Source organism: Vidua chalybeata, chromosome 11 (genome assembly GCF_026979565.1).
Source record: "Vidua chalybeata isolate OUT-0048 chromosome 11, bVidCha1 merged haplotype, whole genome shotgun sequence".
NCBI classification, from domain to species: Eukaryota; Metazoa; Chordata; class Aves; order Passeriformes; family Viduidae; genus Vidua; species Vidua chalybeata.
In genome coordinates this window covers 20389181-20417159 of record NC_071540.1, presented here as the reverse complement: position 1 = coordinate 20417159, position 27979 = coordinate 20389181, and the positions used below count along the sequence as shown (strand labels likewise).

The 27979-nt window shown below is 49.9% G+C and overlaps 1 protein-coding gene across 1 annotated transcript; it reads right to left on the bottom strand.

Annotated features, from left to right (window-relative positions):
- Nucleotide 1: 1 nt before the first annotated feature.
- SPG7 (SPG7 matrix AAA peptidase subunit, paraplegin) lies at nt 2-27644 on the bottom strand. Its single transcript, XM_053952426.1, has 17 exons — nt 27395-27644; nt 25909-26011; nt 25337-25426; nt 21545-21795; nt 20836-20975; nt 18929-19031; nt 17308-17433; nt 16854-17016; nt 15953-16126; nt 11828-11952; nt 10518-10620; nt 9443-9553; nt 5678-5793; nt 4231-4387; nt 3488-3651; nt 2694-2771; nt 2-1091 (listed from the first exon to the last, which is right to left on the bottom strand). Exons 1-17 carry the CDS (start codon nt 27509-27511, stop codon nt 882-884), a joined length of 2331 nt encoding a protein of 776 aa, XP_053808401.1. The 5' UTR covers nt 27512-27644; the 3' UTR covers nt 2-881.
- Nucleotides 27645-27979: the final 335 nt, after the last annotated feature.

Here is a 27979-nt window from a genome sequence, read left to right as displayed (position 1 = left end):
CTCCAGGCAGCAACAACCACTTTAATGCTTTCCCTGATGAACACCAGACAAGCCTGTCAGCAGGGCCTGTTTTGCAACAGCCACGAGGATGAAGGAGCTTTTCCTGAGGATTCCCAACAAACACATCTGCTTTTGCTGGATTTCCAATAGCACCTCTCCAGCTCAGAACCAGCAGTTCAGAACAGTCTTCCCATGTGTGCTCAGAGTCACCCTCTGCACAGTTGGTTTCTATGTCTCTGCAAAACTCTGCACAGTTTTGCCTCAACCTCGGCTTGGGAAAAAACTTGCTGTAAAAACTGGACATAAATTATTGACCAGGGAGAAGGAGGCCCTTGTCCTGTACCACTCCACAGCTCTAATGAGCTTCATGTGTGCCAAAACGCCCCCGGAGCCTGACACATTGTACACACACAGCAGCACGTTGTGGGCAGTTTATTCCAGCCAGGGCTCTTTGTGTGTTGTGTTCAAAGGTTACACAAGAGCTGCAGCAGCCCAGCTCAGCCCCACAGGGCTGTCCCCACGCTGAGGGCACAGCCCTGCCCTCCTGCCATGGTACAGAGCACAGCCAGAAGTGGCTTTCATGGCATCTTCCACTCACTGGGATACGTTCCCTGCTCCTGTGCACAAGTAACTTCAACAGCAGATCAGACTTACCCAACTCCTAATCACCACCACCCTGCTAGGAATCAATTCTGAAATCCTGAGTTCTCCTTCCTGCAGGATAAAGCTCAAAGAGCCAACTTAGCCATCCCTTAATTTTGGGGTAGCAGCAGCAGCACAGCAATTCCCTGCTCAGCACCTTGGACTCAGGAGCTGAGAAGGCAGAGGGTCTGTGTCCAAATGAAGCCTCCGGAGCCCTCCCATTCCACACGGGAGTGGGTTCACACTGGTCTCAGGCGTGGTTCCTCCTCCTCCTCGTGGCTTGGTGGCTGGGGAGGTGTTTCCTCCTCCCTGGTGTCCTGCTTGTCCCTCTCTGCCTGCAGCCAGCTCTGAGGAGCAATCATCTTCTTGGGCCCGTGGGGCGGGGGCCCGATCAGCGCTTCAATGTCATCGTAGTTGATCACCTCCTTCTCCAGGAGGGCACTGGACAGCTGCAAAAGGGGAAGGAGGCAAAATGAGGGATGGAGCCCCTGGAGAGAGCAGAGAACTGCTTCTCTGAGCTGGTCTGAACTGTCAGCTCAACTCAGCACCTGCAGCCCCCCCAGGAGCAGAGCCTGGCTGTGCCACCACAGACGGGGTGACCCTGAAGCTACTGGAGCCAGGACCAAATTCTCCAGGCTCCAGCACCATTCCCAAGAGCACGTTCGGCCAGGAATACACAACGTGACTGCAGGCAACAAAGCAAGCTCTTGGGAATGAGAGCTCCAGGAACAATGAGGGAAGTGTCCCTCCTGCCACTGTCACTGCACCTGTGGCCCTGCCCAAGAGCCAAAGCAGCAGCATGGAGACCTCTGGCAGACCCAGAGCCTTCCCTGCACACACAGTGCTAACAAAGAGCTGCCTGTTCCTGCAGGCGGGGGCTGGAGGTCAGCACGAGTTCCTCTCCAGAAGAGTGGAATTCTCTGGCCCCTCTGGCAGCAGCACCACCCCTCTGGAGCAGCAGGTGGCTGTCCAGAGTGGAACTGCTCGATCCTGCTGACGAGATGTGACATGCTGGCCTGGCAACCGAAACACTGACTCTGGAGATACTTTGGCTGCACTTGAAAGTTTTTCTGTGCTGAGCCTCTAGCAAACATCTGGCTGCTGTTACATGGCAGCAGCAGGACAGAGGAGCCTGCAGAGACACCCCTGAGGATCCCTGCTCCAGAGCTGCCAGGGCACTGTCCCGGGTGAGCAGTGTGTCCCAGCTCTCTCCTTACCACGCACTGGAGGCCTGACATTGCTGAAGGGGTTGTTGTTGTTGTTCTTGTTTGTTTAAAAACAGGATTTAAGGAAAAGAATTGCTTGATTTGCAAAATAGGCAACATTCAGTTGACCCCTGGTCATTTTGGAAGTCACGGACTGGAATTCTGAAGGGAAGTCAAGGAGATGCAGAGGGTGCTGTGACCCAAGCTTGGCTCAGCACTGGGCACAGAGCTCCTGGCACAGGTGGGGACGTGCCAGGGTGTTCGGCTGGATTGGGACTGTCAGGACACAAAGGGAAGGAGGCAAAGCTCTGTCTCTGCAACAAGGATTCTTTGGTGTATCAGTCATTAAGGAGGTGAAAACTGCCTGGAGTCACCAGAAAGCAGGAACCAGCCCCCATCAGCCAAGGTGACAGGTGTCATACTCCTGCACCAAAGCCAGACACTGTCCACCTGATTACTGGCTTGGCTTCCCAAAAACAGTCACTGTCAGCTCTCCAGAAAATTGCACTGCCAAGAGGCAAGCAGAGAAGTGCAGGTGAAGGACACAAATTCCAGCTTTGATCATTTCCACAGAGTATTCCTCCTCCTCTATCTACCCTGCAAACACCAGCTGGTGTGAGGAGGCAGACTACTCACTGCTGGGAAAGGCACACACATTCCTCCCGTGCCTGCTCCGAATCTGGGGGATACACAGTAAACAGTCGCTCGTTCCCAACACTCCCACTACAAGACTTTCTAGGAGAGAGACAACACTGCAACAGCTGAGCTACAGAGCACAGAAAGCAGCAAAACCACCAGTTAAAAACACCCAAACCGACCAACAAACCCCCACACAATTCAACTCACTGTTTGCAGCTTGTCCCGGTTCTCCAGCAAAAGCTTTTCTGTGCGCCTGTAAGCCTGAGCCACCAGGATTTTGGCTTCCTTGAAGAAACAAGAAGAGGGAGTTGGGGTGTAGGTGGCAACAAACACAACGTGTGGCTAAACAAGGAGAGCACTGAGGGATGGAATCTGCAAACTGAGCCAGGCAGAATGTGATTCCTATCAACAGAAACTACGGATAAACTGGTTGGAAAAAGGCCCAAGGAGTGCTGGTGATAAGGGGCAGTGAAGTCTTGCCCTAGCACAGCTCGATGGGAAATGCAGATTAAGGCTGGCCAGGAGCTAAAGGTGCAGCTCAGCACAAATCCCAAGGAAGCAAAGCCATGGTGCTTCTGAAATAAGAGCTTTTTTGTTTCCAGCTTTTTGGCTTTTGAAGTAAAGCAATGTGTTTTTTCAGCAATGAAGCCAAATTTCCTGTCAAAGCAGGCTGATTTGCAGTCAGTCTGACCATCAGTTTGGTTAGATCTGATCTAGGCAGTGCACACATCTACACTGTGCAGCTCTGAGTTTAAGACACAGATTTCTTGCCATCTCAGCCCTGCACAGCACAGGCTACTGGGCTGAACTCACAGCCAGGTGGGATTCTGCCTGTTCTGCTGCCTCACTGCACAGCCCTGACACAGTCACGGAACAGGTAAGTGCTCACTCACTGGCCAGCAGCAAAATGCAAAATGTTTGGGTGTAAACCACTTGCCATTTTTCAGTGAACTGCAGAAAGCAAAGAACAAAAAGAAACCCTTAGGCCAGGGTGGCCTTACGTGGTCCATCATTTGCAGCAGGCCCTGGCTGAAGGGGCGCCGGCCGATGCCAGGGGCACTCTCCGGGTCTGGGAAGGAGATCTGCCCGATGCTGGGCACCATCCCGTACTGCTTCACCATGGAGTAGGCAATCTTGGTCACCTTCTTCAGGTCATCCTGTGCTCCTGGGCAGGAAAGACACACACACTGCTGGCCAGCTCTCAGCTCAGTGCAGGAAGAGCACATCCTGCACAAACACATGTCCTACCAGTGGAGGGAGCAGAGGACCCACTGCAGCCCATGGGGGTGAACACTCAACCCACCGAGGGACGTTCCTGCAGGTCCCAAAAAGTGACAGAGTGACCCTTCTGTGGCCAGTTCACCCGAGTCCAGACCTGCCACTGCCCACAGAACAACCTGGACTAATGGAAGGTGTCTCTACCCGTGGCAAGGGGTGAAACAAGATGGGCTTTAAGGTCCCTTCCAACCCAAACTATTCTGTGATCCTATTTGGATTTAACTAGTTTAAAACAGCACAGAAAGTTCTAGGTCTTCTCAAGAGCCTCACCAGCAGCTGCAACTGTGGCCTTAGGCTTTGGGACAAGTCTGAGACAAGACAGTGACAACCAGCCCTGAGACCTCCATGCCTGCAAGTGTCAAATCACCACCATGTGACATTTCTTCTGGCCAGCACAGGAAACCTACGTCCCTTGCTCAGATCCCCTTGGACCTCCACCTGCTCATGCCAGGCTCTGGCTCCTCACCTGTGGTGACCTTGTTAAAGGTGATGGCCTCGGCCACTCTCCCCCCCAGGGCCATGCACATCCTCTCCAGCAGCTGCTCCTTGGTGAACAGGTACTGCTCCCGGGGCAGGATCTGTGCGAATCCCAGTGCCGCGTTTGTCCGAGGGGCTATGGACACCTGCAACACAGGGCAGCTCCCTCAGCTCAGAGCACTGCAGAGCTCTCCCTACAGCACCACAGGAGGGCAGGAAGAGGCCTCTGCATTCCCAGTGAAGTTTGTCCATAGCCATGGACAGGTTGGCCTACAGAGACATGGCCAAGGACAGCAGCGTGTCCTCATTCCTGCACCAAGGGCTCTGCCTTAACACACAAACGCACTTCCTGCTCAGGAAATTATCCTTAACAGCGAGTCACAGAAATCCTGAAATTTAGGAGTTACTTTGGAGTGTATAGGCCACACGGAGTTCACTGATGCTGCTCCAGAATCCCTGAGACTACCTGCAGAAAGACAGGAGCCTTCAGAAAAATAACAGCCATTTTCCCCACCCACTAAATGAGAGTAATTAACACCAGTTCTGCTTACACAATGGGTCATTCAGAGTGAATGTGCTACTGGTAACTGGCCAAGGAGCTGTCACCCTCGTCATTTCACTCCCCCAGCTCCCCCCAGTGTCCCTGCTTTTGGAGGAGATGTGCACAGATCACATCCCAGGGTGCCAGAGAGGCCTTTCCCTGCAGAGAAGGGCTTCGGGCAGACAACCTCCCAGTCTGGAAAACACATCTCTCCATCAGTATCAGAGCAACTCCTGCAGTGGCTTCACTGGCTGCAACGTGCTGGGAAAGGGATCACATTTGGATGTGTGCACACACGGAGCAGCCTGGAAGTGCATGACTGAGCAGCAGCACCAGGAGACTCGGTTGCTTGTAATTTTTAATTGCAAGGCTTCTCCTATAGCTGTTAATCAGCTTTGCACCAGCACTATCATCAATGGAGCCTTATAATGGATTTCTCTACAGCATAAATTAGGGACATGGTTTATATAATCACAGAATCATTAAAGCTGGAAATGTCCTCCACAACCAGCAAGTCCAACCTTTGACCAAATCCCACCACCCCACTGAACCATACTGTGAGGTGCCATGTCCGCTTGTTTTTGAACATTTCCAGGGATGGTGACTCCACCACCTCCCTGGAGAACCTGTTCCAATGCTTAATCAGCCTTTCAGCGAAGAATTTATTCCTAATATCCAGCCTGAACCTCTCCTAGTTTTAGTGGTGGGCTGGGCAGTGCTGAGCAGTTGGACTTGACGACCTTAACGTGATTCCGCGATTCTGTATTTGCCATTTACTTTTCTGCAGCAGCACAGCCCCAGGCTCACAGAGCTGAGCAGAGCTGCACACAAGTACCACAAAGCAACCTTGGGACAGGGAAGCCCCTGGGACTCCCCTCCCTGGCAGTGCAGGTACCTTCATGACGGCCTCGGTGTGCTCCAGCAGCCACCCAACCAGCGCGTGCCCGGATTCATGGAACGCCACCACCTTCCTCTCTTCTGGTGACAAGATCTTACTTCTTTTGGCAGTGCCTGTGGGGACACACACCAGGGTTTGGTAAGTTATCAACAGATGCAAGCAGTGGGGCATAACCTGGTCCAGCCCAGGGCACAGCCCTGTTTGTGCTGACTCTGGAGAGGGGGAGGCAGCAAAACCCCTTTAACTAAAATGTTTGGAAAAGGTGCTCCCTGGCCCTGAAGTGGAAAGCAATCCATGCCTGGGATTATTTGAAAACCCCGGCAGAAACTTTTCCCACTTCTCCTTACAACAAATAATTTGACATTTGATTTGATCACAGCTCAAGAACCTTGTTCCCAGGGTTGGATGTGTAAAACGACAGCTTTTTTTTTTTTTTTTTCCTGTGGAAAAAATCTGAAAACAACAACAAAAAAATCCCGAACAACAAAACCCAAAATGAGACTAGCTAGTCTCACACTCATTTTGCTGTTTTCAGTCCCTTAGGCAGAACAAGAGAGAAAAGAGATGTTGAATCATATAGACAAGGTCCCAGTTGAGAAAATTGTGCATTAAGAGTGTTCAAATCTGCTAAAGTCCAGGAGCAGATACAGAAATCCTTCTCCAGAGCCCAGAAATGTCTGATTACACATGGCATGCTCCGTATGAGCTTATTCCCAGGCTCCTGAGAACCAGCAAATGAAGCCATAACTCACACTTAACCCTTCCTCCAGAAAGGTGATTTTCACAAATATCTATTTTCCAACTCAGCAGACCAAGTCCAAAAAGGGTTTAAAGAGAAAAAGAGAAAAATGGAAGTAAAACTTCTAGCACATAGGAAAAATAAGTACAGAACACACACAAGTGTGTCAGGCACTTGTTACAGCTCAGAATGTTGGATGCAAAAAGGTCCCAGGATTTACAGGCCAGAGTCCCCACACAGAGCCCAGGGCAGCAGAGGGGAGAGCAGCCAGTCAGAATCAATACTGCACCAAGCTTGCTTCATGTCTTGGAAAACAACATTCTATTAACATGAACTTTTAAATGAAGTCAAGGGTTTTATTAAACAAGGAAACAACAGAATTAGTGTGGCAGATCTTGTAAAATTACTGCTCAGGGACCCTGGAAATTGCTGTGCCCTGCCAGGCACGATGGAACAGCAGATTAATTGCAACTGCCTTGATTTTCATCAGTCAGTCCCTTACCCTGCCCTCAGCAGTGTGTGAGCATGGCCCTGTATGGCTATTTCCACAGAAAGATGTATCTATTCTCTATAAATATATGCGTGTATATATATATATATATATATATATATATACACACTTAAAAAATCCCTGCCAGCCCACTGAGGGAGGGACTGTGCTCTTCACAATAGCACACAGTGTGCCTACCAAGATTATTTCTTTTCCTACATAATCTCCAGGCATGGAAGTCCCCTGTAGTTATCACATTCATGACACAAGCCACCCAGGAAACAACTCTGGTGCATCTCTGCTGGCCTTACACAAACCCCACCAAGAAAACAGGCTCTGTCTTCTAAAGACAAGCCCTAAAAGCCTCTGTGTGCTCAGCAGGTTTCTATCCTCACTCCCAGGAGATCTGACTGACTGCTTTCTGTTCCCAAACTAAAAACACAATGGGAACTACCACAGAGAGAAGTTCTTGCTCCTCCCTTACAGCAACACAAAGCTTTAAGGCTGACAGGGCCTCTGGACTTGCAGAGCTCCCTTTTGATTCCACCCCACTCTTATTAAAACCAGAAGCTCCTAATGGAAAGCACAGTAATATCTTCTTTCTTTCAAGAAAAGCTTTTATAGGAACTGAAATGCCCTCTGGATTGTGAAACCCAGAAGCATTCCTATGACATGGAAAGGGTACATTTAATACAGGGGCCTGGGGGGTTGTTTGGGGTCTTTTAGAATCTGTCTACAAAAAATAGTCAGTCTCGCTAATATGAGAGCAACAAAAAGACTCCGTGGCTTCCTACACACACCAGAGCCTGAGTGAGGCCAGGCAGCTTTAACTGCCAAAGCTCATGTCCTGCATTGCCCCACCACATGGATCCCAGAGATTCCTTCTGCTGCCAGCCCCCACAGCCTTCCTTGCTTTTTGCTTTATTTTCCCAGTCTGGGGAACTAAGGCAAGGCTCAGAAAGAAAAGGCAAGTGAGTCTCTACAAGTCTGGTGCTTGTGCTCCTGCAGATGGGAAAGTAGAACACATCTTTACAAGAGCATGTGGTGCCAGGACAAGGGGGAATGGCTTCAAACTGAAAAAGAGGAGGTTTAGTTGGAATATCAGGGGAAAAAAAAAATCTTCCCTTTGAGGGTGGCAAGGCCCTGGCAGGGGCTGCCCAGATCAGCTGTGGCTGCCCCATCCCTGGAAGTGTCCAAGGCCAAGTTGGATGGGGCAACCTGGGCTAGTGGAAGGTGTCTCTGCCCATGGCAGGGGTTGGAATATAGACTTTAAAGTCCCTTCCCAACCAAACCAGTCCAGGATTCTGTGATCTTTGCTGCAGCTGATGAAAATTTCTGTGTTACAACTACAGTTGTCTCCCTGTCCACTCTTGGGAGCTCCTGAGTACAGTTTGGGATTTGTGCTTTTAACCAAAGCACTGCAAGGGTTTTGTTTTTCTGCAACAGGTGAAGCTGTGAGGAATTTTCTCAAGCATCTTATTTTAAATGAGGAATTCTCTGAGCATTTTCTGATAAAGAAAACACTCAGGACTTAATTCCAGGATCAGGAAGTAACTGACCCAGTACAAACATCCTGTTCCACACGTTCCACTAGAAAGGCAGAGTGCCAGTCTGTGTGCCCAGGCTCCTGCTGGGAATGGAGCCTGGAAGCAGTTCAGTGTCTGATTATGAGATCCACAGCTTGGCTCCAGGGCAGTTCAGTCCGAAACCCACCAGATTCAAATCCCTCAGGTGAAGTCTAGAGTTCTGGGAACTCTTTTCCCCTCCCTACAATACACTGCTAGAGAGAAATCTCCAGAGGTTCCTCTCCTGGCAATGGCACAAGCAGCAGGGAAAGGCCACAGGACGTTCTCAGAGGGAGAACAGTGCTCTTCTGTCTTTCAGTTTATTCTGCCAATTCATCAAAGCCTGGGCTTGGAGGGCAGAAAGAAAAATCTCTAATTTCTTGCTGGTGAGGATGCAGAGACTATTTGCTATTGATATTTATGTAGAAGGTGTCCAGAGCAGCAAGAAAAAATCAAATATATTGTCACTCTTTTTGTTAAAAAAAAACCCAAACAACAACCCACAGCCCCCCAGCCTTCTAAACTGAAAAAGCAACATGGATTTGAATTTTCCTCTTTATTATTTTGTCAGTGGCCATTTTCCCTGAGCTATGGGTCCAGACTCCTGTAGATTCAGGGAAATGGAGCCATTTGGGGTCTTTTTCAGAAAACTTTCTGTGACTGTCACTGAAGACCTTCAGGCCAGAGCACAGTCTGGACCCATCTTTCTGGGATGTAACCCTCTCACCTGAGCAGAACAGACCCTGAGGTAACATCAAGAAATGTTTCTGCACTGGCACAGGGTGCCCAGAGCAGCTGTGGCCGCCCCTGGATCCCTGGCAGTGTCCAAGGCCAGGATGGACAGGGCTTGGAGCAGCCTGGGACAGTGGGAGGTGTCCCTGCCATGGCAGGGGTGGCACTGGATGGGCTTTAAGGTCCCTCCCAACCCAAACCAGTCCATAATTCCGTGGAATGGCTGCATCTCTCACCTGCAATGACTCTTTCCACGGCGTACTCGAAGTTGGAGGTATCGATGGATTTGTGCCCTTCCCTGGCAGCGTGAAGAGCAGCTTCATTGCAGATGTTTGCTATGTCAGCTCCTGCAGACACGAGTTCACAAGAGTTACACTGGGTCTGAATGGGACAGAGAACTCAGAGGAGGAATGGGCACAAACAAATCTGGAGAAGGACCTAAGGAAGTCTAACAGCCTGTGCTCTTTGTTCCTTGGGAACAGAGAGCAACCCCAGTCCGTGGTGTTGATGTTGGATTTGAATAATACAACTGCTTTGGCAGGGAATGCTGATACCACACAGAGCTCAGCAATCCAGGAGCAGGCTGAGGCCAAGGCTGGCTCCCAGGGACAGGGATGGTGTGGGCAGTGGGCTGGCACAGGCTGCTGCTCTGCTCGACCTCGGAGAGCAGAGAAGGAACATCTGTTCCCAGTTTGTGTGGGTGGGTGATGGTGGCGGGGGGCTGCTGAGAGCAGTCACGGAGCAGCAGCGTGCTGGGGCCTGGGAGAGGGGAAACCCAGAAAGGATATTCCAGGAACTCCACATAAACAGGAACTCTGGAGCCCCTTGCTCAGCACTGTTTCAAGCTCCCAGGGACCCACATTGGAAGCAGGCTCGATGCAGGAGCCAGGCAGAGCTGTCCAATTTCTACTCTGATCAGCAAAATAATTCCTACTTGTTCCTTCCATCACTTTCCTGGTAACATAAATCAATTTAACAATCTCTCCTCTGAAGTGCAGCACCTCATACCAAACAGCTTTGAGAGGAGCATGACTGGTTCCTTCCCTTAGCAGTTAGGCACCTGGGCATTGTAAAAGGGTGGTTTCCCTACCTCCTCACCCTGCTAGTCCAACATATTTCAGAAGATTGAAAATAGTACTGAATAACTGCTCATCAGAGCTCACCAGGGAGCTGGTCAGGTTCCCACTGTTTTTTTCTGTTTTCCACAGAAATTGAGAAAAAAGCCCTTTTGACCAAAACTCCCCATCAGACCCCCAGCACCCAGGAGCTCCAGCCTGAGTGGAGCAGGAGCAGCCCAAGGACACATCATACCACTGAATCCTGGGGTCAGCTCTGCCAGGTGCTGCGAGTAGAAACTGCCGTCCTGGATCAGCTTCAGGCCCTTCAGGTGCTGCTCAAAGATCTCTTTTCTCTCCTGTAAAGAACACCCAGCACCTGAGCCCCGGCAGGGGTCACAACACGGCCCTGCTGTCACGGCAGGGAGCAGGGTGGTGGCACTGCCGGCAGAGGGGACACTGACAATGCCAGCAGAGGGGACAGCGACAGTGCCAGCAGAGGGCAGGGCTCTCCTTGCAGAGCTCCAGTAGCCCTGATAAACACCCAGCTCTCAAATTCCCAACAGATGCACGAGGCTCTCCCTGAGTCATGGCTTTCTCTCTCAGGGCCACTCTCCCCTCCTCACTCTCACTCTGATCTGTCTTAACTTCTCCCTCACCATATAAGCCCTCGCAGGAAGGAGCTCTGACTGCCTCGACCTGCTCCTGCACAAACCACAAACTGCAAAGCCCATCCAGCAGCTCCTCAGCCTGCACCCATTTCCCAGATGGAGGTGGGGGTGAGATGCCGCTGGCGAGCAGCCACCAGTGACTAATTCAGCTGGTCCAGGAGATCCTGACTCAAACAATGGGCTCAGTTGCCAGGGTTTTTCCCCTTCCTCCTTCAGGGCAGCTGCACAGTTCATGCTTCCGGGGCCAGATTCTATCAGGCATTTAAGGTATTTTCACTGAAAACTCTGCGGAGGACAGCGAAGCACAGATGGGAGAGGAAGAGCCTGTGCTGGCACAGCACACAGATCCTCACTGCAGCTGAGCCTATTCCCAGAACTCTGCTACAAATGTCAACACAGCAGACATGGAAGACTCTTGTAAATGGATTTAAAAAGCATTCAGAAGGAGAAAGTCACTTAACAGGCTGCCTAAAGGAAAACGAGGAGCCTTACAAGGATAGGGAGGGCAATAAACCTACAGAACAGATAGTGCTCAAGGCACATGACAATTTAAGCTCTCACACCAGCCAATTGCCAATTAGGTGCTTCCCAATTTCCTGAAGAGAAGACACAAACATAGCTCTGCATCTGTATGGTAAAGGGAACCTCACAGAAGAATTCACTGCCAAGGCTCTACCAGAGCAGAGACCTCCAGACCAGTGAGCTGTCACTTCAGACGAGCAAACCACTGCATTAACACCACAAATCCTTGATCCAGAGCACAGAAACAAGAACAAAGGCAAACAGAGACTCAACATCTCCATCGCCTCCAAGCTCAGCCTTGCCAGGCCAGTGAGACCAGCAGGGGCTGGAACACCTCAGTCACAGGAAGAACAGGGCAGCTGATCAAACACACCTGGAGTGTTGGGAGATCAATGAAGATGTGCCTGTCCAGCCTCCCAGGTCTCATCAGGGCGTTGTCCAGGACATCGGCACGGTTGGTGGAAGCCAGCACTATGACGTGATCCGTGGTCCCCATTCCTGCCAAAAACAAGACCAGAGGAGGAGGTTTTCCCCACCTCAGACTGCACTGCAGGCACACAGTGTGCTGGAGGCAGGGGATGGAGTACACAACTTTACACAAAGCCAGGGGGTGAGCACAGCACCCTTTGGGGCTGCTGAGTTTGAACATCCCCTGCAGCTTGGAGCAAAGTCAGGAAGGAACCTCCCAGGTGACCCAGGCCAGTCCCTGGTTATCATGGATACTCTGAAATCTGCTTTTCATTTACTTAGTAAGTCTTGGCTTAAGACTTCTTTTTCTCCTTCCTATTGCCACACTTGGAAATTGCTCCAACTAGAACCCAGAACAGAATCTCTATTTTTGATGAGTTCACAGATGCCTTCTCACCCCCAGGATAAGTCAATTCCTGAGCTTTTAGCTCCAGATTGCACAAACAGCATTTCCTAGCTGAAACAGCCTTTTCCACAAATTTCCACGGAAAGCCCTTTCAGTTTTTATTTACTTTCAGCCCTCAGTCACAGACATGCCACCAGGGGAGGGACAGGCTTTCCTCTGAGCTGCTCAGGTTAGTGCAGAGAGAGGACAGCTTTGCCACCCAACAAGGGCCATGTTACACCATGAGTTGCTCTTTGCCTCCTCACCTCTTACAGGCACTGTGCAGGGCCCTGCACAGACCAGCCCTGCAGAACCCACACCAGACACAAAACACAACCCAAGAGCTTTGCACTGATTATCAGCACAGAATTTGGCCAAGCCAGTCAAAGCAGGTTTTCTCCCCGGGCCTTTAAGGTGAAGGGAGCACTGGGATTAACAGGCTGCCTAAAAGCAGCCTCAATGGAGGCATCAAAGACAGACAGGATTTCCTGGGGAAGGGAAGGCAGGGCACTGGCAGCTGCAGGAGGACAAAGAGGGGCAGACTTTGTGCTGCCTGGGTGGGGAGCCAGAGCTCCCACTGAATCACTGCCCCACACGGTTATTTATTGCATTCCCCCAGGTGCCTGCAGACCCCTGGGCGTGAGTCACCTGCTTCCAGCACATTCCCCAGCCCTGGCACACAGCTGCCTTCCCAGGGAAAGGACACCACAGTCCCATGTGCTTCCCTCTGCCAAGTCCCACGCTGTGGAGAGGCGGCTCCGTGCACGTAAGCTGGGCCGGTTTCAGCTCTCAGCTCCAGCAGAAGAGCTGCCAAATGTGTCAGCGTGTGAGAGCTCAGCCCAGATCAAAGTTCCAGGTGAGGCAGGGGACTGGCTGTGCCAGCCTGTGCTGCAGCAGACCTGGTGCTCCCTCTCTGCAGGCTCCTGTCTAAATAAGCTGCCGGAGAGGATGAAGGCGAGCATCCTTCAGGCGTGTATCACACTGCACTCTGGAGTGGGATAAACAAGCAGAGACTGGCAGGCACTCCAGGAATGGCAGGATTAGATGGCACAGTGCATTATCTGCCTTGCAGCTGGGAAGACTCTCTTAAAATAGGTCTGACTATTAGAACAAATAAAAAACCAGAAGCACTGAGAGCATCCTCCTCACATCAGCTTCTGCCCTACTTGCTTAATGCAACACCACCTGGCATGTCACAGGCAAAGATCAGCCAAAGGAACAGGCTATAAAAACAACACCTCATTGCATCAACAAATGAGAGACAGCTCTGAAAATTCAGCCTGAAAAAAAGAGTTCCTGCAAGGGTCACAACTGAACCACTCTAGAAAGGAAAGGAAAAAAGGGTCTACTCAAGCTGCAAGTGCCCTGCTCCCCCACTGAGCAACACACTGCTTGGTGGGCATTTCACCTGCAGGGTTACACTGGGTCACCCTCCAGCCATGTGTCCAAAAGCCTTTGCACATCTCCTGGGAGCAGTGGCACTGAAATAGGGCCCCTTCCTGAAGGAAGCCTCAGGGCTGCACATGGCACAGCTCAGGACTTGTCTGAGGGCTCCAGGTGAAGAGCCGCTACCAAAAGCCATGCTGCATTTCCATTCAAAAACCCCCAGCTCAGCCCAGGACTGCCAAAGCTCCTCTCAAAGCATCCAGAACAGAGGAGAGATTTGGGCCACATTCCTCTTCCGCTTGTCTGCGGTTTGAGAGGGAAGATTCACTATTCAAAGCAGGCACCTGCTCCGGCAGAGCCGGGGTTTGTGCGTCACTCGCTGCACTCTCACAAACAGCTTTTGTGGAGAGGCTCCCTCCGGCACCTCCCCTTCTCCCACCACGTCCTGGTGCTTCCCGAATTCACAGCAAATTGTCAGAGGGAAGGAACCCCAAGCTGCTCAGGGAAGAGCCCCCCCGATTTCTCTAAAACGTTCACACCAATGTGACGGAGCCCCAGCCTGCACTCACTCCGTGCAGCTCATGGTGCACTCAGCCCCCTCCAGAGCTCTGATCCTCCTTTCCTCCCTCTCCCTTCCCTCCAAGAAATCTCATTCAATCACAGAAATCCAACAATCAGTGATGACTCACTGATCTGCTTTTGTGCATTTTTTTTCCTCCAATTAATACCCATCTCGGGTCTATGGTATTGTCTTGCCTTCAGCCTTCAACTGAAGCTCAACCAGAGCTCTCAACCTTCCATCTCAAGGCTTCCTTACAAACACCACTCCTGGGGCAGAACTGTTCCCCTCCTGAACAGGTCGTTCTCCATCAACCTGGAAACTGTTTTGCTGTGCTGCACGTGGCACATCAGTGTTGTTTTAGGTGACACACTCCGTTAGGTAACACTCCAGTGACATGTGCCAGGATCTCTGCTGATCCCATGTTCCCAGCACCAGCCTGACATCCTTGCCAGCTGTCTCCTGTTTGACACTGTCAACTCCTTGGACTGTTTTTTTTTTAGTGTGTGTTTGATAAAGCACTGAGCAAAATGAAGGACTCTGTACATGATCTGTGCGAGACACGAATAAAGAATGAGATAATATAGATTTAAAAATAAACCAGGCAGCACACTGCAAACAAGGGACTATAAAGTACACACTGAGGATAATATTTACCTTCTAAACTCACTTTCCAGTTGAGCTGAACCCTTATTTCTGCACTGAGACTCATCAGGAAAACACTCTGGAAACCACACCTAATTTTTACACACTGATGGAAATCAGACATTTTCATTTTTAGGGTAGAGATGTGGAATGTACTGACTACATACTCCTGAACAGACATGCAGGCTTCCATTTAATTCAGAGGCCAGCTCACCCTACAACTGTTAGGGGAGAAAAGGACCCACCCAAGCCAGGACTGCCAGGCTCTGTTAGCACTGGCCTTTCCTCTCAGGATCATCTACTTCACTGGAAACACTCAGTAATGAGCCAGCAGTTGGAACCCAGGTCTGGGGATATTTTTAGTGCATTATGGCTTCTAATTTTTCATATGAAGAGTGTGATAAGACAGTGAAGAGATGAGTCAGTTCACAGTTACAGTGAAGGGAAAAGTGAAACAAACTCTGCCTGATGGGCAGGCAGTTGGTTATTCCTGACCCTGCAATAGTAAGATTTAGCAACAGAAATATTGCAAGTTGGGTCAGTGCTGCAGGCTTGGACAGAGACAGGACTAAGGACTGCCAAAGGATCATTCTTTGTGTGAAGGTGTCTGAGCAAAGGGCCAATTCCAGGTGCACAACAGCCAGAAACCAAACACAAGTGTGGCCTCAAACCAGGACTTGTTTGCAAAGCTTATCTGCCTCATCTCAGAGATCCTGTGGTCAAGGCAGACAACACAAACATAAGGCAGTGGAGAGGAGAATTGATATAATGCATCACTTCTGTCCCTTTAGGACAGCTGAACTCTAAAGTCTGACAGGCTTTAAACCACTACCTGTCTCAGACTGGATACAGGAACATGCAACGTCCAGCTGGTCTGAAACTCCAGGGGGTTAAAGCTTACTAGATTTAGGGACTAGTGAAGGGGTACATGGGCTCAGACTGGTTCAGACTTCAGCAAGAGAACACTGCAGAAGCCAGGCAAGTTCAAGCAGGACAAAGATGAACAAGCCAACAGCTGGACCTCTGAGGAGATAAAGGCAGGGAGAAACACTGACCGTCCATTTCCACCAGCAGCTGGTTTAAGGTCTGCTCCTCCTCAGCGTTGGCAAAGCCAGACACGTTGGTGGAGCGCTTCTTGCCCACGGCATCGATCTCGTCGATGTAGACGATGCAGGGGGCGCGAGCCTGCGCTTCCCGGAACAGGCTCCGGACACGAGCAGCTCCCAGACCTGCAGGGACAGGGAAAAACTGTGAACCTGCTGGCTAAAGCTGTTAGCAAAGCTGGAGAGCATTACTGGCCATCAACGAGATACCTGACACCCAGCAAACCCTGTGAACGTGACAGTCCCTCTCTCAACACTCCGGACACAAAGAAACAGCCTCAGAACTTGTGTTCACTCCTTAGGCTCAGTGCGTCCTGGGGCTGGGTTTAACTGGGCTCCTAAACCTGCAGGGACTCCTACAGCTGCTGCAAGAGGAGCTTTGCTCCCAGCTCCCAACATGGCCTCCTGTTCCTCCCACAGCTCAGAGCAGAAATAGTCAACATTTTCCTGCATACTGACCCTTGTCGGGTCTCAAGAGATCTGTGAGGAAGGAAGAAAAGGAGAAGGATGGAAATCCCAAGGCACAGAGAGGCCCTACTTTCCCCATCTGCATTTCCATACAAGGAAGGAAGCCTCAGTCAAGGGCTTTAATAATAGGTACAGGGAAGCCAGAGAAGATGCTTGCAGGTGAAGGACCACAGCTGCACTCTGTCAGAAAGCAGCCACCAGAAATGCACTTCAGATACTACATAATTAAGGAACTGCATCACTGAAAACCTTTTATCTCTTCAGTCTATGTATCCAACTCATCCTCTCCATGCCAAGCCCTGTCCTTTGCAGGAAGCCCAGCCAAGCTCCCTCCAGCTCCACAACACACAAAGAGAGCTCCCCCCCATTCCTCAGAGCACCTCACCTCCAATCACCTCCACGAACTCGGAGCCTGCCATGGCCAAAAATGGCACCTGGGCCTCTGTAGCCACAGCCTTGGCCAGCAAAGTCTTCCCACAGCCCGGTGGGCCCAGCAACAAGGCACCCTTGGGCACTTTGGCCCCGAGCTGGAGGTAGCGATCGGGATTCTGCAAGGACAACACAGCTCAGTTAGAGCCACAGCTCACACCAAGCAGCTGCCCCACACTGGGGCTTCCCAGAGCTTCCCCAGAATGTTTTCAGCCTGGGCAACTCTGAGCTGCCAACGGGAGCAGCTCCATCTGCATTCCCACTGTGGAACTGGACATACAGAGCTTGTTTCAACAGAGGCTGGCCAGAACCATGGAGGATGAAGAGCAGAGCACACCCTCCTGGCCCAGGTCACCCCTCTATCCCAGAAGGGGGGCAGCAAACATTTGTTTTGTTCTACTTTTACATACCTTTAAATAGTCCACAAATTCCTTGACTTCCATTTTTGCCTCATGCATTCCTGCTACATCCTTGAAGGCAATCCCTTTTCCAGATTTCCCATCCACAATGGTGAAACGAGCCATCTTCAGCTGGTTCTGGGGAAGGCAGCACAAGGACCAAACAACACAGAATAAGGCAACAGTCTGGAAAGGCTGTTTGCTACATTTTGGGAGCCAGCCCAGCCCAGGGAGACAGCCCAGATGTCCCTACCAAACACCACTGAAGTCCCCACCAAAGCACTGGTGTTTCACAGATTTTTGTTCTGGAGAAAGTTCCCAGATGCATGGTTGACTCAAGCTTTATTTATCCACATGTTGGGAAGAGACAGAATAAACTTGCGGTAATAGTCCCAACACAATCCAGTTCAAACTCCATGCAGACCAGGCAGGGATGATTATTAAAAACATGCAGATGTCCAAAACCTGATTTGGGATCTCCTCCCTGATTTCTAAATGCTCTGATCCTCAATACACAAAGGACAGTCATAGTTCCAAGGAATATGTGTTGATAAATAAATTGGCAAATAACTGTCAGTGGTAAATAATTGCCAATACTTGTGAAAGCACAGACACTTTGCACAGTCTTTGATGCTGCTGCTGGTTTCTTCTGGAAACACCCCATGTCAAAACTACAGGTTCTTAAACTGAACAGCCACCACATTTCCATCTCCTGATGCATGCGAAGCCACAACGAGAGTCAAAACAAGAATTCAGTTAAACATCCCACTCATAACTGCTCAGTATGCTCTACACAAAGCAGCTACTCAGGAGGTTTTTCTTTCAGAAGAAAGTTTATGGCTTCTGAGGCCTCAGAAACGTCCAAAGGAAGAGTTAAACTCAGGGCCTGGCTGTCCCCACTTAAGCAAGGACACAATCTAGTCCTCAAGGCCTCATTACTCAACACTTCTTTAAAATATTCCTTTTCTCTGAGCAGCTGCATCCTTTTGTTCAAAGAGAATCTCAAAGCCAAAAGAGAACTGCAGAGGAGACTGAGTGGGAAATCCAACAAGGGACTGAATTCACTGTGTTTTCATCCCCAGTCTCTGCGGTCAGGGACAGAGCACCCCGGGCTGATTCCTGCAGCTTCATCAGCTGATCCAGGCCAGGGTGGGAGAGGGGAGGAGGAGGTTTGCCTGGTGTTGCAAACGAGGCATGCGGCAGGAGCAGAACAGGCCAACACATAATGAACTCCAGGATCTGAACATATTTTATAAATTGAGAACTCATTTTGCAGAAAGCAGCAATTCCTACTTCTGGCTGTATGGGAGGCATGTTGGCAGGGCCCAGTGAAAAACACCATCTGCAGCTGCAGCTCATTAGCAAGCTTTGAAAACAGCAAACTGGACTGAAATTCCCTGAGCTCAGCCCTTCCTGCCATTGGGAAGGGAAGGGACCTCAGCTAAGGCCAGTTAAGGTACCAGCCAGGCAGACGATCAGCACAGGATGCAAGGTGTGGTAAGACTGCAGAGGCCTTGGCACCAGTTCATCCTCATCCTGCACTGACTTTGCTGGGAAAAGGGGAGGCTATAACCCAGCAGAAGCCAAGACTCCCCACAGGCTGCAAAACATGCTCAAAACCCAGGCTACTCACAAAGGCGTTGAAGCCTCCGGCCCTGCTCGCCACCCTGAAGAGACGGAAGATGCTCCACAGCATGGACAAGACCACCAGTGTCACTATCAGGGAGAGGACATCACTGAAAGGACAGAGACAAGAACAAACTGAAGCATTCAGCTGGTCAATATTACCTGACATGACTACTTTTAAAGGACATTTAGGCTACAGTGCAAACGAGCAGACATGATTAAGAACATGGAACTTTTGCAGGTTTTTATATAGATATATAAAACCCCAAACCCCAATCATTACATAACCTAAGAAGTTAAGCAGAGGACACTGGCTAACATTGCCTACAGCTGTGGAAGAAATTCGACCTCACCATCCACTTCAGAGGCATTTCTGCTTCTAAAACAAGCAGGACTTCCAGGCACTCAGATCACACCCGGAGCAGAATCCACTGGGGCTGGCAGTGCATCCAAAGGGAGCTCACTGCAGAGGAGAGTGTCTGGTAACAATAGGGATTCCAACTCTCCTAATCCTGGCAGAAATCACAGTGTGGGTCTCCCATTAAGAGACTGCTTGATCCTACTTAGTCAAATTTCTCAGGAGTCCTTTATGCCAGAAAAAAGTGCTCCAGCACCAACACTGTCATTTTTCTGAAACATTTGGAACACCCATTGCATTAGAAGGGAGATGGGAAGCTGACATGATACTCCAGGTCTAACACAGTTACAGGACAAACATGCTGAGGACAAATATCTTGTGAGCTCTAAACAAAGGATGTCCTCAAGAGCAGGAAAAATGATCCTATGTCAGATGACAGAGATTGGTGGGCCCCTGTTCTGCTCCACATGCCTGAGGAACCATCCGGCCTCGCCACACTTTTGTGCTTATCTTTACAGCAGGAACGTGTGTTCCACCTCTCACAGAGGGATGATTTAATGAAGCAGGGACCAGCAGGAGCTCTACACCCAGCTGCATTTGTTTCTGCTCAGTGAGAGATACAACGGCTACACTGAAACCTGAAAGTCACCTTCAGTGTGTCTGCTCTGCAAACAGGATTAATTCTGAAACACCCCGAGCACCCACAGCGTGGAGCGAGCTGAGCCCTGCGAAGGCTCTGCACCTCACAGGCTCCAGCTCCAGACTGAGACCAAGTCCTCCAGACATTCATCAGGTCTTCTGAGAGACTTAACAGTCCATCACAGCTCTTAAAAATTTATTTAAAATCTCTTTTGAGGAGCAGGGGAAACAGCTTGCGTTGGGGGCTGATTGTCTGTTCAGTCCTCTCTTCCTGTTACACATAAGTCTGAAAAAATTGGCAAGTTCTGAATTGAACTGAAGGTCTCATACTGTATGATTAGTTAAAAAAAGCTTATCTTCGTATATTCAACTACATATTAAAGAGAGGAGAGGATGAAATCCATGTTGAGAGGACGAAATCCAGCCCAGGTATCCATTCAGACACAAACTTCAGGTTTTTGCAAGGTGTCTGGGAGGAGGAATTACACACACTGGCCATCTCCAGTGGGAAAATCAAAGCATTATAATGAGGAAGGAAGGCTTAGTGCACCCCCAGCTTTCTCCACAGCCCAGGCTGTAACATCACTTGTTGCCAAGATTTCTATCACACTCTGCACTTGCATAGTTGATTATGAGGATAAAAAGTGCACAGCTGAGCAAGAATTCAGTGACCCTGACCTGAAAAGTTTTGGCCTGTTTCATGTTGCAATTACAGAATTCTTAGGACCCTCACTTTTCAAAACATTAATGTACATCTAAAGCACCTTATCTTTCAGAAACACTCATTCAATGCTCCAAATCCAAGCTCACTTTTCTGCTCTCTATTTAGATAACATTTAGCCAAAAGTCTTTTTTTCCCAAGCAAAAGATGCTGTCACCAATACAAGAGCAACAGTAAGGACAAATTTATATCATACTTTCCATAAAAGCCTGGGTGTTTGTAGGAAATGGGGATTCTGTCTTTCTCATCAATATTCAGCTCATCCTCCACAGCTCTGAGCTTCTCTTCGAATTTGTCGATGTTTGCCACACGCATGGTGTACAGCAGGGTCACGTTCTGGGGACAGGCAAGCCACAGCAGCATGGAAATGTTATTTATTACACATCAATATCTGCAAGGAGCAGAGGGGCACAGCATGGACAGGTCAGGTAAAAATTAGCCTCATGCTACACCCTTTGATCCTGCATCAATGAATTTGGGGGCAGATGACTGACACCAGGGCTCTGAGTGAATTTAGGAACCCTCTGGTCTTAGGGAAAAAGGCTGATGGAGTTTGACTCACGACTGAAATCCAAACAGCAGAAAACTTTTGAAACAAAAGAAGTCAGAAGAATTTACAATCTCCTGGACAGCTTCTCCCACATCAGACTGAGCTGGTGGAAGAAAATTGAGTTTCTCCAGCTTTTTAGACATACGCAAGGTTTTTTTTCCCCAGGCCATTATTAATTATTTTTACAATTCAAACTAGAAATCTTAGTTTCCAGTTGCTTGAAGCCCCTTGAACTTTGAATACAAGAAAGAAAAGAACTAAAGCAAGTTTACCAGCTGGAGTTTCACTGACCATTAATTCAATCACCTTCAGCAGTATTATCTAAGCTCATTCACAGCTGTAGGGAGCCACTCACAACTTGTCCATGTGGAGTTCCACCCGGGTGCAGATAAATCTCCACGATGTCACTCTCAGGCACCACCTCGATCCTCTGCACCTCCCCCTTGGCCAGCATCTCGTTCACAAAGTAGTTCCAGGAGATGTTGGTCCCTTCCCTGTTCTCGCCGATCATGAAGCGAAGCATCAGCACCACGAAGGTGAGGACCAGCAGCGCCCGCAAACGTTCCAGGTGCATCTGATTTTCCCTTCTCCTGCGTTTCTCCTCCTCTTTACAAAAAAAGGCATCAGAGGAAAAAGGATTAGTGTGTAATTGTGGAGTTTTCTGACCCAAATAAAGGATAATTAAATGATAAAGATTAACACAATGGTACTTTTGAGGGTTTTTTTTTGCTGCATGTTTGGTTTCCTCTGAAGGACTGGGCTTCCCATGGTCCTAGTGCACCAAACCCACTGAAATCCCACCAAATATCACTCTAGGCTAAAATGAGACACTCTCTTGCCTGGCCCCATAGGGACAGAGGTCAAATAAAGCCACAGGACTCTTGTTGCTAAAAATCAAACTGCAGAATGACTACAACCCACTTAATACAACATGGTTCCACAGTAGAAAATATTAGGAGTAATCCCAGTGTCCCTGGTAAATCCCACAGCACATTATTGTTTCCAGGTGAGCTCTGATCTCCTGGCACCTGCACCACAACTCCAGCAATGCTTCCACTACCTCAGTAAATACCTGCATTTGCAGAGAATGGGAGCTAGCACAGAACACAAATACACTGCAAATCCATCTGCCTTAACCAAATTCCCTGGATTTTCTCCCATACAACTCACCTCATGTTTCAGAGGGTTTGATAACTTGCCTACATTAAGGATCTGTATCCAAGAGGGATTCCTATGCTGGATGTGCTTTCCCACAATTTTATTATACTATGGCCACACTGAAGCAATGACACATGGAAAAGAGATGTTTTACTTCAACTATTTGCCATCAAATATTTTTCCAGTCTCATAACACTTATTTTTTTTGCACTGCACAGGCAAATTTACAATTCTGTGGGCTGTAAAGGGCTGTCACAGCACAGCTCAATGTCAGCTGCTGGCCAGTGTTTGAGTTGTTCAAATGACAACAAATATCTCCTCCTCTTTCCAGTCACATGTGAGTGTTCCCAATATATAATTTAGCACTTGCTCTTGATATACTATTTAACAGCAACAGCACCATGGCACAGATAAATACCCTTCCACACCCAGAAATAAATTCATTCTGTGCCACTGGGCTCTAATGCACCAGTGCTGCAGCCCAGATTTGATTTATTTGCAAATTCATAACAAATGTCCTGACACCAGCATTTATCACAGGTCACCAATTAGGCCCTACGCACGCTGCAACAAAACCCAGGGACAAACATATGACCCAGGCAGCTGCTAAAAAAAGTCCTCTGTCCTTCAGAGGCACAGCCTCATTTTTCACTGCTTCCCAGCCCTGCTCCACGCTGAACAGGAAAGGCTTGTTCCTAAATAGAAACAATGCAGCTTGGCAGAGAAGTCATCATTTCAGAGGGCTGTGACAAGCTCAGGCTCCGCGTCCAGCCCATCCGCTTTGTTCTCTCCTGCCATCCCCTCACCAAGTGTTATCTGCTGCATCCAGCTTTGTTAGGACTCAGGAATTCATCCTAAGGCTGCAGGATGACATCCACTAGAGTCTAATTAGGGAAAATAAAAATACATGATAGGAGACTTAAGTCTGCACAACATCCTGGAAAGCTGAGCAGGTTCTAAATAAAAATATTTCACAGAGAAAAGAAACTACTTAAGGAAAGTGAATCCTGACAGGAAAAGTCCTTCTATGGCTGTGCAAGTTCCTTGGAGGTGTCAGAGTCAACTCCTGCTACAGCACTTTCCTCTGTTTCATTTCAGACCAAGTGGAGGCCCAACCTGCTCTAAACACACACAGTCAGGGGTGTGATCACAAAAACATACCCAGGGGAAAGCTGCCCATGAGACATCCTGACACAACTTCTCCCATTTCCAGGAATTAGATCTTTCTAGGACCTTTAACCTGCAGCTGAATACTTTCAGGAGAGAACCCCATTTCTAGAAAGTTGCAAGGCAACCCCAAGCTTCCCTCTAGTCTGCGTTTAATCAAGTACAAAACCGATCTATTCCTCCGCTGCGGTGAAGCGTGACCGTCTGTACAGCACAACATCCACACTGCACCACAAGCCACCCCACAGCACTCAGGAAACGAGTCCCAGGGACTGGATGTGACACTTGCAAGCAGCAGCTGTGGGAATACTTCCAGCTCCTGAGTCTCCACCAAGCAATGATTTGCCATTAACCCCAAATGTGAACTCTCTGATTAAAATCTTTGCAAGGGCTGCGGTGACAGTTTGAAGAGTTCTGTGTAATAATTACAGCAGAGACAAGTGTTCCCCTGGAGACACGGGGCAGCATTCCCCTCCCAAAGCCAGGCTGTCCATTAATCACAGGAGGAGAGGCCACGGAGCACGGCGTGCTGCTGGTTACTGATTTGAACAGCTACAGCACTTCCAGGTGCCGTGCTCAGTCATCCCCTGGCCTCGCACAGCACGCGCCCCAGTTCCACACTGCAGCTTCCCTCCCAAGGACTCTGATACCTGCACTCAGCCCCCACTGAACACTTCATCCCAGTCAGATCATCAAGGAAAAGCCATTGCTCTGGCCCTGAGGACTCTGCAGTGACACCAGCCAGGCTGTCAGCAGCAGATGACCTCTGACTTCAAAAGCAAAAAAATCCAAGAGGATTCAATTATTAAGCACAACAAAGCAAAAGCCAAGTGCTCACACTGTTTGATGATACCCAGGTAAAGGTTTAGAAAATAAATTATAAAATTATATTACAGTCTGTAATGACATTAAGTGCCTCCCAACTTGCAGTACAAAGTTCAGGAGGCATGGCAGGGGGCTGGATGATTTTATGGGCCCTTCCAACCCAAGCCACCCAGGTTTTTAGGGAGATAAAACTCATTTTCGAAAGTATTTTTACATGCTTGGGGCTTAGGAGAATAAGACATGGAAAACAGTATCTAGAAAGACTGATTTTAAAAAGAAAAACCAAGAAAAATTAGTAACACAGCTGAGAGCTCTTTAAGGGATTTATATCTAAGTTCTCTGATTCACCAGAAGTAGGGACACATCCACAGTGAAGGTAAATGAAATATAAGCAAATAAAACCGAATCCAGCTTAAATGACTGGGTTTAGTTAATACAAATTTATTAAGTCAAAATGCTCTACAACAAAAAAAAAAACCCAGGTAATATTACTGTTCCCCTTCATAAAGGGGCAAGGCCAAGGCAAACAGCAATGGGGAGATCTGCACAGGAAGCAAAGTGGCCCATGAAGAGTCACTTTTATGATCTTTCAGTCCCTGATTAGATATTAGGGGAAAACCCCTTCCCTGTGAGGGTGCTGAGGTCCTGGCACAGATGCCAGAGCAGCTGTGGCTGCCCCTGGATCCCTGGCAGTGCCCAAGGCCAGGCTGGACAGGGCTTGGAGCACCTGGGACAGTGGAAGGTGTCCCTGCCATGGCAGGGGTGGCACTGGATGGGCTTTAAGGTCCTTCCAACCCAAACCACTCCAGGATTTCAATGATCTGTCCTGTACCTTCCAGTCCATCACCTAAACCAAAATACTCCTCCCAACTTGCTCTTAGCCCCAGGCTTGTACAGGGGGAAGTCACAGATACAGGGAAGCACAAAGGTGGGTCTTCCTCCCTGTGTGCCCTTCCCTGTGTTTCAGTAAATCCCGGAATTTTTGGCACACACGTACCATCCTCCTCCTGTGGAGATTTCTTCTTGAATCCTCCATTCTTCTGGCTACTCCCCTGAGAGCTGGATGTAGCAAACCAGGAGGTGCTACCTGCAGGCAAGCAGAGGTCAGAGACTGTTTTGATGGCACACGGGAAATAATTTGGAGAAATTCCTTTAGTACTGAACCATGGACACAATTCCCAAGGCACAGCCACCACTAACACTGGTGTGGGAAGTTAGGAACAGCCTCACACTTGGCATTGGAAATGCTCATTAAAGGAAATATAGGTAATGGAATTAAATCAGGTTTCTCAGGAATGCTGGGGGATACTCCAATAAACGCCAAAAAAGGCTACAAACACAAAGTCTAACGGCTCCAGGACTTCTTTAATCCCCTGAGCTCCTCATGGGAAGGTGCCACTGTTCATTCCTGCCAGCAAACACAACCCCAGATTCCTGCAAACACCCGCAGCTCCCATACCCAGGAACAGAACATCTTTGCTGCACTTTCAGGAATGCAGAGGGAAGGTGAGGAAAGGTCAATTCTCTTATGAAATTGGACCTTTTCCCTTCCTGCTCCTCGGGACTCACCCAGGAGATTCCAAAGTCTGACTGGATCTCGGATTATGAGTTGTTTTGTCAGGACTCCACCGAGACCTTGACGTGGTAGGGAAAGTGTTGGTGCCAGGAGGCTCTGAGGAAGGAGAGGAAGAAAAACAAGACAACAATTGGAAAAGTAATGTGGCTGCTGAAGCTTTGTGTGTGCCTCCCTGAGACTCAGATTCCTGAGCAGGGAAACGCTGTGGGTGAGTGTCAGGAGGGGATTCCTGGCTGGGCACTTCCCACATGACTTGGGAAATGTTTATAACCCAGAGCAAAGAAAGCACAAGTAGAAATAGACAGCCCATGCTCAAAACACTTAATAGTTAATCTTTTTTCCTCTCGATGTCTGTTTTTTTGTTCTAAAGGCATGTTGGAAATCAGTTCTTAGAATGTAAAGAAAGATTTCCTACGGTAGGAAGTTTTTTAAGAAAAAAAGGAATTTTTAAAGGAAATTCTAAGGACCTGCACAGGAGCAAGGCCAATGCAGCTCTGTCCCTGAGGTAAGTCAGCAAGAATCCTGCAGTGGATATTCACACTTAAGTGCAATTCCACAACATCTAAACTAACACTTATGAATTGTCTCATGCAACACAAGTCTGGCCCCTTCTCCAGTGTGATTCCCTGTCTGCCCTCCACTGCACAGGCTCCAATTCCTAAACCAGCCAGGGACACTGACCAGGCTGAAACCCCTCACTCATTTTTCCTGCTTCTCCTCTTTTTTTCCAGCCTGTGATGGCCTAAGATGGCAAGCTCAGGATTGATGCTCTCGAACAGAGCAGCTTAAATTTAAACTGATCCCAGAAAAACCAGGCGTGAAACAATGTCCCACGTTGTTCTCCTTCCATCACCTACTTACACCACACCACAAAAAGCCCTAAATCCAGAGAAGGCCACGAAGCTGTGAGAGAAACAGAGCACCTTTTGTCCAAGGAAAGGCTTGGAGAATTGGGATTGTTCAGCCTGGAGAAGAGAAGCTTCGGGGTGACCTAACAGTGACCTTTCGAGTGCCTAAAGGGGCTCTAGGAGAGCTGGAGAGGGACTTTGGGCAAGGGATGGAGGGACAGGACAAAGGGCAGTGGCTTCCCACTGTCAGAGGGCAGGGATGGATGGGATATTGGGAAGGAATTCCTCCGTCTGAGGGTGGGCAGGCCCTGGCACAGGTGCCCAGAGAAGCGGTGGCTGCCCCTGGATTCCCTGGGAGTGTCCAAGGCCAGGCTGGGGCTTGGAGCAACCTGGGCTAGAGGAAGATGTGCCTGCCCACGGCAGGGGATAAGAATAAAATCCCTTCCCACACAAATCATTCCATTATTTCCACGGTGTTTCCCGAGTCAGCGCCCAACAGCGCTGTCACGACGGACCGTCGGGACGGCACAACGACAGCTCCCTCTCGAGCAGCCCCAAACCCCCTCTGCCGCGTTCCTCTCCTCCCCCGGCGCCCCCAGTGCTCGGTGAGGCCCCGCCAGCGCCCCGTTACCTGCAGGCCGCGAACCCCGCCGAGGGCACAGCCGCGGGGCCGGGCCCAGGCGGCGGCGGGCGGCCGCCAGAAGGCGCAGCGGCCGCGGAGGAGCCCGATCCGCAGCAGCAGCGCCATGTCCGCCGGTGCCGCTCCCCGGAGGCCTCAGAGGCCGCGCCGGCGGGACGAGCCCGGGCCGGGCCGCGGCGGCTCCGCCGTTACCAGAACCGCGGCCTCAGCGCGGCCGGAAGCGCCCGGTGAGGGCGGCGCGGCCATCTTGGAAGCGGGGGCGCGCGCGCCGCGCTGCCAGGCCTCAAGATGGCGGCGGCGGCGGCGGCGCGCGGGGGCTGCCGGGAAGGGCCGCGCCGTTCCCGCGGTAACGGGGGCGGGGGGCTCCGGCACGGCCTGAGGGGCCAGGAACGGCCCGAGGGCCCGGCCCCGAGGGCGGGCTCTGCGCTGCAGGCCGGCCCCAGGCTCGGCCCGGTCTCATAGAACAGACGGTTCCTCACGAGCCCCGGCCTTCTCCGGGCTCTCCAGCGTGGCCAGGGCCCGGCCCGGCCTTGGCCTGGACCCAAATTATTTAGGCAGGAGAACAAACGGCTGGGA